This window comes from Diadema antillarum, unplaced genomic scaffold (assembly GCF_040938485.1).
Source record: "Diadema antillarum isolate AM-2024a unplaced genomic scaffold, OU_Dant_1.0 seq00002126_RagTag, whole genome shotgun sequence".
In the NCBI taxonomy this organism is placed as follows: Eukaryota; Metazoa; Echinodermata; class Echinoidea; order Diadematoida; family Diadematidae; genus Diadema; species Diadema antillarum.
The window spans coordinates 41,294-56,390 of record NW_027272766.1 but is presented as its reverse complement, the minus strand read 5'-3'; the positions used below and the strand labels follow the sequence as shown (position 1 = coordinate 56,390).

Genomic DNA, 15,097 nt, shown 5'->3' with positions numbered 1-15,097 from the left:
AACACATGTGTAGAGCAGGCAAGAATGGTAAGCATAGAGCATCGTGTCAGTTTACACTTCAGCCTGCAGCCTCATTCTTAAATGCATTCTTCATGTGCTTAAACGCAGGCCTAAAATGTTGTGCCAATAAATAACCTGTTGCCTAAAATTCTCACTGACATCATGTCTGTAGCCCCAAATACAACTCAATAGCTCTGACGATTACATCATTGAGTTGTGTTATACTGTTACAATCAATGAAATTATTCCTTTAAAACAGGGCCCTTTACTTCTAAACATGACTCTAAAAAGTGCCAGTGTGTGTGTGTGTGTGTGTGTGTGTGTGTGCTAAAAACTGACATGTGCCATATAATGTGTATTAGAATGTTATTTTAACAACCACTGTTGTTCAACTATAGCTGCTGCTTCAGAATGTTGTTTGTTAAAATGTAAAGACTGAAACTGAATGTACATACACTTTGAAAGTGTGGTTATGTTATGAGCCTTGATGGTGGCAATTTTTCAGCACAAAATACACAATCTTTCACAGCTCATTGTTTAGCTTACAACGCTGTGATAAAAGTTGGGTTGCATAATATGATTTGAAGTGGTGAACACATGAAAATAAAATCTTTTTCCAGTAGGAGCTTTATGTGATTGTAAAATTATCACTTTTAACTGCATACATACATTGCAGATCGTATTATGCTTTTTCAAGTCTCCATGCACAATGGGATATGTCACACTAGGAGTTTTATTTTCCTCCTATCAAGCAAATTAGAAGAATAACCAGTGATTAGGAATTTCTGAAAGGCTGTTAATTTATGGCCCTATTTTCTTTGTGTTCCATAACTTGGTGAACCCATGCAATCAAGGAATATGTTCATTCTGCAACAAGGGTTTCATAGCTTCTAATCACAATGTGCTGCATGATTTGACTCATTTCCAGCTGCCACTGCATTACTCTTTGTTTTCCGTTTTCATTTCCGCAGAATGTCTTACTGAAGAGGAGTGTTGAGAGTGCATCATAGCGAAGAAGAGCTCTATTTTTCAACTTCAAAGCTGTCTAGGACTGTAAATAATTTAAGATTTTTTTTCCTCCTGCTTCTCTCATGACATGCATCTGTCATTTTAAACAGTGAGAGTCAAATATTGCATACCTGCAATTTGACAGTAAAACTGTCTACTCGAGACAAGCTGGCCTGCATATCAAAACTTTAGCATTTAACTCTTCCGCATGCTTTTGTAAGTGTGCAGTATTCATTTGTTAATTTCTTTTTGGGGGCAAACGAAAACTAAGAAAATATTGACTAACATCATTCTTAGGCAAGCTGATCAATATTTACCATAAATTTTGTGCATCATTATGTCAATCCGTCATTTATAGAGTGAACTGGGAGTGTAGAAATAGGAATTATTTCAAATCAGCCATGCTTTTGTCCCACCCACAAATGTACACGTGAAATTGAAAGTTTTCCAGCAGAAATCCAAGGGCCATTATGCCCGAGATTTGACAGTATCAGTAAGACATCTCAGCTACAGTGTACTCACAAGGGAAATACACTGTATACTACAGTGTACTGATATCACTGCAGAGCAGTAATAAATACAAATGTACTCCTGCATGCAGACGTAATGACAAGAGCAATCTTGTATGAGCTATGCAGTAAGTTAGATAAATACAGAGATTGTGTTTCAGGACTTTGGTAAACAACTGATTTTGACCCGTGTGCCAAGGTTGAAGATGTGCTTATGCTGTATTGTGGGCATCAGATGTCATTGGAATCCACCTGCCTTTTATTCAAGGTGTTGTCATATTGTATTCAGTTATTGCTCATCCCTGCTGATAAATGTCAAAACTCTGAAAAGCAAGAGGAACATCAAAACTTTCAGTTCTATAACAACCGAAGTGAGCTGTTGGGTTGTGTTCTTATCAGTATGAATGGGACCACCCGTACCGAAGATGAGGCATTATACAGTAAAACGTCTAATCTGAAGTTGGTTATAATGACAAATTTGTTTCATCTCTGAGAGATATTTTGTGATAAAATATAACTACCAGTAAATGTCTGTTCACATAACAATATTTGACAGAATATGGCTTAAACTGTTGAAATGAAGTTCATCTTTTCCTGCCAATCTTGTTGAGGGCAAGTGTATGTGATCAGTCAGTTGAGAAGTACAAGGGCATCATTATATTCTCTTACTATGTTTAGGCCCTTCTGGTGCACAATTTACAAATGTTAGCACACACCAGGATGTACTGTAAGCTAAATATATTTTGCTGCTGGTGATGCTGCTGGTGATGTTGAATACACATATTGCATCATTCTGCAAGACGTTAACAATTAATTCATTAATTCAAATTCATTATGACATACCTGTTGATTATGGAGAAGTTAATAAATATTTGTAACTAAAGTTATGATCCAGTTTAGGTCAGTGTGTTTCAAATACATTGTCATGTATCATGGACAAGATACTGTATGTCCAAGTACAAAAACCAGGTTGGTATTGGTCAAATTGTATCAGAGAGAGAGGAGAAAGGAAGAGAGAAAGAGCTGCTTATGTAGTCGTACCACATATTAATATTTAAAGACATGGTTTACAAAAAAGCATCAATTTTGACTATTAAAAATAAAGAATGCATGGTATGATATAAATCTCTGTATCCCGTTTTCAAGAAGCATAATGGATTGATGGCTGCATTCTTGGACATGAGACAAAATGTTTAAAAAAAAGAAAAGAAAAAAGAAATGCCAGTGTTCGTGCAATCTTGAATAAACATTTTGTGTATGAACACATGAATTCATTGTCTTGCAGTTGTTCATTTTGGTGCTTGGATCATCTTCAGCTTTTATGTACAGTGCACTACTGTTATAACAAACGCGGTTATAACAAAATTCCGGTTACAAGGAAGTAAAAGTTCAGGCCGCAACATTATCCACTCTATGTATTTTTATTGTTTATTTGTTCGGTTATAACGAAATTTCGATATAAGGAAAGAAATCTGCCAGTCCCGAGGACTTCGTTATAATGGGAGTCAACTGTATTTGTGAGCATGTGTCTGTGTCTGTCTACGTATGTTCGGATTTTCTTTGGATCATTTCTTTTTGGTGATTTGATCGCCATTGAATTGTTTGGTGTTAGAATCTGGAGGGGAAAATCCACGCCATGTTAAAGTTGGCGTGAAGAGGGGGCAAAAAGTGAAATTTCTGAACAGCAAGTTTTGTGACAATTTGCCAATGAATGGAAAGTTATGAAATTTTATGTTTTGATTTCACCATACTTCACAAGGGTACTTCTGTACAAACACAGAAAAGAAGAAGAAAGAACAAACAATAAAACAGACACAGAAGTTCACTCCTGAGAAGCTAGTTGTAGTACATACAGTACTATGTACTACATGTACAATTATGTACATCTATACACCTACATATGTGAGCTGTATCCTGTTCAATGTTGTCCATTGAGCTCAGTAATTGGCGATTCCAGCAGACTTAAATGTGAAATAAATATACATTGTACATGTACATGTACAACTTGGGCAATACAAATGTACACGTGTACCTTTACATGTGCATACACTGCAAGTTTGTTTCTGTTTTTAAATGGCTTCTTCTGGAGAGAGAGAGAGAGAGAGAAAAAAAAAAATCAATACACATGTTCCTGAGCCAGAGTTGAATTAGGTACAATTGTACAATGTACATCCTAAGAGCAAAAACATGTACACTGATTTCCATACAATTTACTTTATTTACTTTATTTATTTATTCACAAGGTACTGCAACAGCCCAATATATCACGGTAACAAAAACTGAGAATACAAGTGAAGATACAGGGGACCGTGACAAAATATTGGGATCACAGAAATTCCTGCACACAAATTGTATTGCAGCGGGTCTTCACAAATCGGGGGTGTACACAGTGTACTATCATCTATTTTACTCTGGGTAAAATCTTGAGACAATGATCTACTTCTATAACAACATTAAAGGAGACCTCCAGATTTCTACATTTGAACAACTATAAATTAGTTATACATGTACTGAGGACAGAGTTTCAGAATTTGTGATAATTGGGATGAAGAATAAGAATATTTTCAAAATTTAGAACAGATTACAATGAACAAGGATGATGACATGGCAGGGTCACCATAAGAATGTATGGAGTTGGGGCTCAAGGAAGCAGAACAAAAGAAGAAGGCATGCATTGATTATACACAGGTGAACTTGCAAGCAAGCAGTATTGTAATGGAATTACACTGCTACATTTCTGAAATATGTGAACCTCCTATGTCATCATCCTTGTTCAGTGTAATTTTTTAAAGGTTTTTCAAAGTATTGTTTCTCTGTTCAAGAACCACAATAAATTCCACATATCTATACATGCAGTTGTAGATTTATGTATACTACATTATGTGACATCATGAAAATCGTCTAGAATGTCCCTTTAAAGACTACCCACAAAGAATGAACAGGAGGGGATCTCTGCAATGGCATTTTCAAGAACAGTGTTTTCTTCCTGTTGATTTGAACAAACCTGAGCTCAGTAACAATTTATGGCTATTTAGTTATCAGCCAGCACAAGGAATGATAGACACGATCACCTGCTAAAAGCTGAAATGATTCATGTTCACAATCTATCATACATGCTGTACCATTTCACTGAATTGTAAACACTGAAGGATAATACTGGTACGGAGCATGCACACTTAAATGGGTCTCTTGATGAAGTGTGTGCTGACATTCAAGACATATTTGGCCCAGCGCTGACTGAATTGGCTAAAGTATACATATATTTACTCTACGCAACTTTTACATGAAAAGTTCAGAATCTCGAGGTGTAACCTCCAGTATAACACAGTATAAGCACTGTCAATACTCTGGCTCACTCTGTATGAGATATCTTTCACTAGTCTGTTTTAACAATTCAAAGCAGAGATGGATAAAATATGTTATACATTCAGAAAGGTAATTTCTTCTCTAAACAGGTAATAACCGAGTACTCAAAAAATTTCTCTGGACCTGCATTCAATGCTTTAACTTCTCACTTTCTCTTCAAATCCATGTCCAATTTTTACACTAAACTTTTCACCTCTACATGTTAGATTACACCATTCACAAGAGTCCATCTCAACTAACACAACAGCCTAAAGCAAGGACGGCATTCATGACCTAGCAAAGCTCAGCTGTAATAGATTATTTGTGGCTATTTTGTGCTGCATACGACAAATCTGATTTTGTATTGGACATCAAACAAACTCTTCATGTTTGAGTACAGTTAAACTCGCCTAATAAGTCGACATTGCATATGTCGAATAATTGCGCAAGTCGATTTTAAAAAGTCCCGATTTTTCCCCATTGACTTACGTGTATTAATTCACTAACAAGTCGAATTTTGTAAGTCGAATACTCGCCTAAGTCGATGAAATTCTAAGAACACTTTCACGGAAAAAACATTAAATTCACTGTGCCTAAGTCGAATAAGATTTTATTGTGCAATAAATAACTGTCAAAATCACGAGACGCCAGTTTTTGTTTACATAAGACCTAGCCCGACCAGACAGGTGACAAAAAAATGATCTAAAGTATCAAAATTCAAAGCGATCGCATGCGATTGTTGAACTCTCTTCGTGTCACAGCCTAGTCGCTGGTACAGCCCTGTCACGATACGTACAGCGACTGGGCTGTGTATAGTTGTGCGTACAGCGACTGGGCTGTGTATAGTCTGTGTATGTTTGTAGTCTGCGCTGTGCAGCGGATGGATGAAGCTGAGCTGAGTTTTCAAAGCGGAAAGTAGGGGGAAAGTTACGGGCACGGGTAAATCAGAATTACACCTCTACACGCATTTCAAGCCACGGTATGGTAAACTGGAATCAATCGCTGCTCAAATATCGTTCATATTCACTTCCCCAAGGTTTAACAAGGGTGTAAAGTCATCGGACCTGTGCCAATACTAATGCACTGTCCATGCAAAGTTAGCCGCGGCAGTGCCGGGCGACCCGTGCTGCGGCACACCTCTCCAGCTCTCCGCTCCAGAGTAGACAACATAAATGTACATTTATACATAATGTATGTGTGTGGTGTAACTGTTGTTAAGTCGATTTTTTTTCGACTTACGCACAAGTCGAAAATCGCCTAAGTCGATGTGTTTTGCTCAGTCCCGAGAAGATCGACTCATGCGAGTTAAACTGTATTGTGTTTTCTACAGAAGCTCTTACTTCACTCATATACTGTACTATATAGCAAAAAAGTTTGCTCAAGCTACCTCACATGGTAGTGCATGAGGTAACTGGATGTGTAGTCCCACGTACACGTATTGCACAGGAGAAGCAGAGTCAATTCACTTTTCTTGCACACTGCTGACGGCGTACACAGAAAGCCTGTGCTACCTGTCGTCTTCAAACAGTTCAATGCCACCCTCAAACTGGCTATCAAGGGATTCGTCACTGCCGAAGTAAAGTTCCGCCATGGCCTCCGAGAGATGGACTCCGGCCAGTGGCTTGCGGTCATCAAGCTGACAGCTCTTCACCTTCTGATATCGTTGTGGAGGCCAAACGATGTGGCTGGCCTTTGCATGGACTAGACCCAGAGCAATCTGTCATCCAGTGAACAGGACAAAAGCAATGATAAACACTAACATACAAACTGTGCAGTGTATGAGTGTAAGAGAGAAAAACTTTTCCATGGACGTCTATTCTACTGGGAAGAAGAACTCACTTACATGAAACAGCTGACAGAAATACTTCTATGATGCAACCTCAACGACATCATCAGTTTGTTAAATTGCTAGCTCTAAATTTCGTACTGCATTTCTTAAATTGGAAAGGGATTAACAGTAATTTGTCACAGCCATAAAATAGGCAAAAAGAAAAATCAGGAAGAAATTGTACAAAAGCTGCCAAATTGAAATGAAACCAGGAACTTTAACTCTTCTAAACACATCTTCTTAAATATGTTAAAACATTGCCAAATCAAGAATCAGTTTAGTCTAGCAAGTTAGAGGCTTTTGTAAATTCTGCTACCAAAGTGAACATTATGAATGACAAAGACATCATATGAAGGAGAATTCTAACTCTACATTCTATTAATGAAACACTAGCAATGAATAGGAAAAATCAAATTAAAAATATATGAGTCAATGACTCAGGAACCACAAAAATATGGTTTCTGGGAATTCTGTTATTGGATTAATGGGAAAAGCATGAATGTACAACATAGGGGTCATGAACATTGCCAGTCACACAATCACGAGTTTCATGCTACATGTATGCACTATCTATCCCTCAACTAATCTCTACACTGTCTTTGCATGAGTACACAAAACGTGGCAACTAAGGCATCTTTATGTGAAGTGGGCACATTGCCTGCACATTGCACACTTTACTCACTGGTCCAAAGTAGTTGCTATCCAAACTAACTCCATGGTGGTCACCCTCTAACCAACAGTGACCTTCAGGAATGACCACAAACCGGTTCTTATATCCGAGTGTCCTGTAACAGAGACAGTATAAAATATTGGAAAGACAACAGAAAAATATACAGAAAGTGGTAAAGCTGATAAAACTTGTAGACATGCTTTCTAGGTTTATCCATTTTTAAATATCTAAATTGACTTATCTACTTCCTATGAATGCAAATTTAAAGTACTATACAAAAGCATACAAACATGAGAATATCTGTACGAGAATGACATCACAGCACAAAGTGATAGGAATTGTAGAAATATTAATTTTCATAATCATTCAGAGCTACATATTTATTGTAAAACATGAAAGAGCAAAAAACCAATAAAAAAACACTGAAATATGAATAAGATTACCTTATTGTGTCTCCCTCTAATGCAATCACTCTTTTGATAAGCACTTCCCTAGGATGGTGCGGTGATCTGTAAAGTAAAACACAAAAAGATGTTTTACAATTTCAAATCAAAGGTTGTCTAGTGTGCACCCTAGGGTAGAATATGATGCAAGGCACTGATGGAAACATCAGTCCAGAGAGGAATAACTTTTGTGACAATGGAAACGATCATCTATTCAAATAAAAATCACTGAAGAATGATAGGACAAAGCATGACCACGTGAAGTAAATTCATGCTAGGATTTCATCTACAAAATGTACAATCTAAAAAGAAAAAAAAAAAAAAAACCCAAAACAGACAAAAGCCCTTTGCTGTACAACAGGTAAGCTAAAAGTAATCAACAAATTCTTGGCATGTACCATAATGTAGAATGAAATTATGATTATAATGATAATTTATTAATAAGAATGATAACAGTTCTGACGATAAAATAATGATATCAATAACGATGATGATAAAATAATGATAATAAATGTTATTAACAATCACATTATTATCTGATCATTGTTATCTTGCATGGTAGTAGTATGGTGGATAAGACTCCTGTCAAGATATCAGGTGATTGTTGCTGGCTCCCAGTTCAGCTTGAATACGGTATATATGCCCATGAATTTTTATCTTAGTTACCACTAAAACACTGAATAACGGGTGCTTAATTTAAATTAAAGGGCACTTTGTCAATCACTTGCAATAAAAAAAAAGTAGACGCAAGAATTCAACAACATGACATTTATCTAATTCTGAATGTCGTATAAGATACAATGTAGATCTCTGACTGTTGATAGCGTACTAGACTTACATAACAGAAACAACATCTCCACGATGGATGTCGTAATCTCTCACAGCCCATCGACTCAAAAACAGGATGTCTCTCTGCCTGGAAAATTCCGGATTGAAGATTGGCTGCAGTTTAAAAGAAAAGAAAACATAACACTCAAGAAACACAGGTAGCTGTGATTAATAGAAGACAGTGCATAAACATTTGTAAAACAACAATTTTCAATCAAAGGATGATGAATATAAGGTAAAATAATTTAACTTTCAATTGTCTCACAAAATAGTCACATCTTCATTTTGTTAACAATAACACTTGGTTTGTAGCTAGACTTAAGAAAAAAAAAAAATTAGGCAGGGCTTTAGCTTTTATCGAAGTACGTTATACTTATAGGCCCTAGATGGCTAGAATTTAGAAAGGAGAAAGTTTTTTAAAAACCCGTTTCGTACTCATTGATTTTCTAGACGTAGGCTTTCTAATTATTGGGCCTGTAGATGCTAGATTGGTCTGAACTTTATTTCTAACGGCACGTAATAGGTTAGAACCTAGTAAAGCTCAGCTTTTCTTGTAAGTTGTAAATTTAGTTATAACGAACGTTTAGTGTGTAAATTGCGTATCTATATGGGCATAAAGACTAAAAGTGGCAAAGGAGGATTTCTAAAACTTCCACAAACTTTCTATTTTCTTAATTCTAACGTTAGTCGAAGAACCACTGCATACAGTCTCACAGAGTTGTTACACCGAATGAACACAACTGGCAACTTTTTTTTTTTTTCAGCTCTTCACCATATCGTAGACCACGCACGCAAACGTAAGACTTAAGTTACATTACTAAAATTAGGATTAGTGTGTAGCGGATTAGCGTCTAACCCCGCCACCGCCAGTCACTGAGCGGTCAGCCGGGGAGGCGGACGGCCTAGCGTACTGGCGTAGCAAAGGAGGAGGAGCCCGCTCAAGGCATAACCCTAGAGTATAGAATGTTGATGTTGAGTGAGTAAATAGTTAGATGTCCAATTTGTACGTACCTGCATTGACTTGCCTGAGACTGTTGCAAAATATCCTACATTATCAAAGAATGTGAGAGACCCAACAACACCGAATGCAAATCCACCGGTGAATATTTTAAAGGCTTTTCGACCAGCGCTCATGTTTCGATATGACCCGAAGATCTAAAGAGAATCGCTCATGCAGAGCTAGCGCTAGCCTCAGCTTCACATGCTCGTAGATGATCGTACTCTCTTTGCTGAAGATATCAATTTGCTGCTGCTAATTTCAGTTGCAACATTCTACGGTATCCGTAATAAGTCAATAAGGATGCATGACCCATTGAGACCGAGTACATTTACTGGTACTACATGTACCGGGTACTCAGTACCGGTACTGTAGATTTACATTGTACATGGTTTAAGCTGTATCCCCTCCCCCTCCGTCCCCCCCCCCCCCTTTGAACATGGGCCTTCATACTGATGCTGCATTACATCCATACTTGACAACATACACAAATTTCTATGCTACCCCTAGCTAACACACACTGACGCTCAAGAGCTACCAAGTCTCACGCATTCTGCATGAGACTCAAGCATTTAGGGTCTGTCTCACGATCTCACGCATGGCACCCATTTTTCTCACGCATCTGGTGAAGTCTGCAATTTGGGCCAAAATTAAGGAGCATAGCTCAAAGGATTAGAGTGATAGTTGCAATTGAAGGTATATTTCCCTTTTGCCTTTCAAAATATAGTAAAAAATAGTCACTGAAGTACCTAGATCGCATCATTAAGAGCTAATAATTAAAAAAAGCTCCCTACCATGGGAGGGGGACACCCTCCTCGTTCGCGTGCGCATGCGCACGAGCGCCGAGACGCCGAGTCATAAAAATCTCACTCATAAAAGTTTTTTTAACTTGGCATCTCTGACGCTCACATATGGTACTCTAACATACAAAGCCACATCTCACGTGCAACACAAACCCTATGTAACTTCAACTGCAATGATTAACTTTTATTTTTTCAGATATGACGTTGCCACCGCATGGAGAATCTCCATTTGCATTTTCCAGTGTGAGCAGAATGTAACATTGAATTATCAGATGTGAGTAAATTGCCTATTAAACATCCCCCCCCCCCAAAAAAAAAAGAAGCCTACTGCAGGCTGGCAAACCTCTTTAAAGAAGCATAACTATCGAATAATTGACACGATGCTTTTGGAAGTTTTAAGTGGTTGATATACCATAGGCGTGCATGTAATTGCTTACAATAACAGTACTCACGTGATACACATCCCTTCAACTATGCAGTTTTGTCCATTGCACATTTTCATTTCTTTGTTTCACAGCTAATGTTCCCACAAAATTCTATGTTTGATATTTGCAGTTCATGACTTTTTTATTTTCTGAAAAAGATTTGACACAAAGACAGAGACAGATTGAAACAACAACAACAACAACAAATCAATCAGCCCCATTTTGATGTCAATGCAAAAGAGATTTTATTCTCAGTATGCTTAAATTCTGCATTTTTCATTTTGAACAATGTAGCATCAGTGGTATTTCAGGACATTTGCTACGAGCAAAAAATGGAGCATGGAACATCTACGGCCATCACTACCTCTTCTCGTCAGGATCCTCAAAGAAGTATCTCATTGATTTCCATGAGAGAAAAATAAAAATGAAACTTAATGAATGTATACAATGCAGAGCATTTGTGTGAGAGTGGTTGCTACTGAGCAATGACACGCAATGTCAAACCACTCTCTTTCTTGAGTGCACCGCAGCGCATCTTCTCTGGCAACAAATCTATTGAAGGTTTTACTAGTCTTATTCCATCTTGTTGGCACATCATCATTTTAAGCTGCAGCGCATTTGCATGCTCATGAAATGCTATGATCTATGCGATGCTTTTTTTTTTTTTTTTGGTGCTGTCAAAAATCACGCTCAAGCATGCAATGTTTTAATCTCATTCCAGAACACTAAATCCCTAAAATTCAACACAAATGAAATGCTGCGGAGAAAGCTTGAGAAAAAGAAGCAGGCACATGTAGTTCCTGGGTGTTTTCCTTCCCCTTCCCTATTTTTGCCTGCTAGATAAAAAAAAAAAAGTATGATCTTTTGTTTTCATTTTGTTTTCATTTTTTTTTTACAAGACATGGAAGACAAGGTGAAAAGAGATCTGTACACTCTTACAATTACAATTCCTTTCAGCGCTTTAAATACCATTGCTTTGTGCAGTCCAGAAGCAAGACATTGGAAATCACAAAGAGTTCAACATTGCACCAGTTTACATTTCATTTGAAGCATTGGGCACAGTTTTATCACTCCTCTCAGATATACATACATGTATTGTAAGGGTTATGGCATTTGTCAACTGCATACCTTCAATGATAGAATCTGTCAATTTCATTTGATGAGATAGGTGGGCGAGAAGTCTCAGCAAAGATATAGACCGATTCTGTGATGCGCTATGTGTATTTTTGGCATGGGCAGCGCCATTAACGAGGTGTCTCAGCCGACCCCCCCTCCCCTCTCCCCCACCCCCTTCCGCGCGCGGAATGAAAAACTGATGCATGGTCGTTTTAGCCAATAGGCGTCTCGTACTGAGTGCGCGAACACTTGCTTAGTGCGCGAACCTTTGTTACAAATAAGTGCGTGATAAACATGTTGCCCGGGGTGGGGTCGGCTGAGACACCCACTATGGCTGCGCCCAGTGCCATGAAATGTCTGCTGCCCTCAAAGAACCCGAATCGGTCTATACAGAATGTGCATTGTGTGACTTAATGTGAAGGCTTGAGCATTGATTAAAATGTATGGTGACAAAAGTAGATAGTTTCATCCCAGGGTATCTAGCACATTCAACAGGCACTTGGAGAGGGAACAAAGAAAAATCAGGTCACGATCTCTTGCTTCAACACCAGGTAGTTTGAGCTGGAATTTGATCCACGTAATCTTGTCTGCCGACATTACTGTGAGTGTCAGATAAAATTTGGCGGACACTTCATGGGTTCACTGGATCAATGAAGTGGGCATAGTCCTGTCTGTATTTTCCAGCTCAAAGGTGAATTCTGACTTCTTTAATATCAGCTTCCACTTATTTCAAGCGGAATAGTATTGTATCCACTACCTGCAGAACAGTAAGGACATCAAATAATTAATGCACTCTCTTTGACTCACATTTAATGATAGTGTATTGTGGTGATGAGTTAAATTAACATGCTCTTCATGCTATTATCCACAATGATTGCTTAGGTACAATGTACATACTTGAGCTCATTCTAAGAATGAGCCAATGTCAAAATCATCATTGCAGCCACAAAGCTGGTACTGATAATTATGATGCTGATTTTTTTTTCTTTAACAGCTTTTAATTGCAACCACATCACCTCTGTACAAAAAATAAGAAAAAATAAGAAAAAATTTACTGAAACAAGCCTATGAATAATTCATAAGCCTATTGTAGAAACTCGTTTCAAACAGTAAAAAAAAAATGAAGTAGAAAAGATGAACCTGTACACAATGTTATAACAGGAAAGAACTCAACCAGGGTTCAGTACTTGTAGACACACACTATCAAAGAATATCACTAAACAGCAAGCTATGTGACAAAAGTACATAAAAATTGGTCGTACTTAAAAAAAAAAAATCTTTTCAGGCAAAGTTACCGTCTCAGAAGTTCGGCACTACGATAGAGATATCCCATGAATGTACAAGGTCTCTGGACAGAGTGAAATCAATGCTCAACAATTCATGCCACCATTGAACGAACCACAACATTAGTGGTTACAAGCCTTGAGTCAATGGTTTTCACTTTTCCTGTGCAGTTGTCTGCTTGTTTGTTTGTTTTATCTTTTCTCAATAAGAATAGAAATCCCCCATATAAATAGACATAGGCAAAGACATACAATAAACCATAGAATGCAATATATTACAAATAAATATCTTCCTTTTCACTAGATTTACACTTCATCACTAGATTTGACTTAATCAAGACGAGATGTAATTTGGTTATGACGTCATAGCATTATGCATAACTCTGCAGACACAAGGAGTAAATTTAGAAGTGAGAGAAATCTTCCATCATTCTACATGCACTGATTTTCTTATTCCAACTTCCACTCCTCTAGTCCCTTGTTCTCTTGATATTTTGCATAGCCGTGGGAAAGAAGCACTTGTGTATTGATTAAGAAAGAAATGTCTTCCCATTTCTTAAGAGTATTCACACCACCTGCCTGCAGATCTGAATGCTTTACATTGAAAAAAAAAAAGCAGTCAACTATATACAGGCATATCAACATATGTGTCATGGAACACCAAGTATCACATGTTGCTTCTTTTGTAACACCAGCATACCAATTAACCCCATCATCACCAAAGGTTAGTTTATCATGTACAACTGCAATGACATGTGGATATGATAGTCCTGAGAGGATTAATAAACCACTGGCTGAGTATTGGTCAATCCTGGGCACATATTTAACCTGTTGAGGACGAGTCCGAGTATACGCGGGCAAGTGTCTATGGAGAATGTGTGTTGTAGCAAAATCAGCCCGTCCTCACCAAAATAAGAAGAATTTCTTCTAATAGATGCTGTACATTGCAAGCTAGGTCCATTCATTTGGCTACAAAGGCATTTACAGCTACCATTTAGATTTAGATACGGCAGGCACTTACAGGTTCATACATGTACTTTTAAGTGACACACATACACTTGTCACAAGTATCTTATATTCTTTTTGTCTCGTCCCAATTTGGTGTACCAGGTACTCCATGCTTTCCAATGCATGCATGGGTAATTAGGAGCACAAGGTGTATATTCCTGCTTTAGGCAAGGATTACATGATTTTTGCATTACCTACATACAAGCATAATTGCCACAACTTTCCTAATCATTTGTCCAGTTGTGCTAAACTTTGTAGCAATCTCTTGACAACAATTCACTCATCTTTTTCAGGACTCTTCCTTGGTAATGAATATTGTCAATCATTATGTGCAAAGAAGAAAACACTTAACGACCATGATACAGTACGCTCTTTTGCAAAAAAAAAGGAAGGGAACCACAGCTCGAACTTTGACCTAGACTAGTTATGAACTTGAAAACCTAATCTTGAAAGATAGCCTAAATTACACTCATGACAAAGTTGGAAGAAACAAAAGGTGGGCATAACACTTGTAAAATCCAGCCTGGAAATATATACGCTGTACACACGTACCCATAAAATGCATCTTCTGTGGAAGTCAAGAATGGTGCCAGTGTGTGAAATGAATTCACTCCAAGTAATATTTTGCCATAGGTTGAGAGAATAGCTGCATGGTCCAATATTAGAAGTAAGTCCACAGCTATTTCTTCTTGAAGGTTTTTTTGTCAGGCACAAAATGAACATACATGTACAATTTACAAACATTTTTCCATGAACATGCTGAGAACACATGAAATGTTGGTTTTTTTGCTATGGGGGCTGATTGCCGACACTATATCATACCATGGCTGGGTT

The 15,097-nt window shown here is 37.7% G+C and overlaps 1 protein-coding gene across 1 annotated transcript; it reads right to left on the bottom strand.

Moving 5' to 3' along the window:
• Window positions 1–6,299: 6,299 nt before the first annotated feature.
• On the bottom strand, window positions 6,300–9,772 carry LOC139714001 (mitochondrial inner membrane protease subunit 2-like). The gene is made up of 5 exons (XM_071625726.1): window positions 9,643–9,772; window positions 8,642–8,745; window positions 7,804–7,869; window positions 7,373–7,475; window positions 6,300–6,579 (listed from the first exon to the last, which is right to left on the bottom strand). The coding sequence occupies exons 1-5, from the start codon at window positions 9,763–9,765 to the stop codon at window positions 6,370–6,372; spliced, it is 606 nt and encodes a 201-aa protein (XP_071481827.1). The 5' UTR covers window positions 9,766–9,772; the 3' UTR covers window positions 6,300–6,369.
• Between the last annotated feature and the right edge of the window lie 5,325 nt (window positions 9,773–15,097).

Excerpts from the sequence above, each read along its gene's own strand:
- LOC139714001 (XM_071625726.1), bottom strand. The coding sequence starts at position 9,765 with ATGAGCGCTGGTCGAAAAGCCTTTAAAATATTCACCGGTGGATTTGCA. Across the intron at positions 7,870-8,641 it reads GGAGATGTTGTTTCTGTTAT|ATCACCGCACCATCCTAGGG; the intron begins GTAAGTCTAGTA and ends TTTACTTTACAG. Across the intron at positions 6,580-7,372 it reads ATAGCAACTACTTTGGACCA|ATTGCTCTGGGTCTAGTCCA; the intron begins GTGAGTAAAGTG and ends ACTGGATGACAG.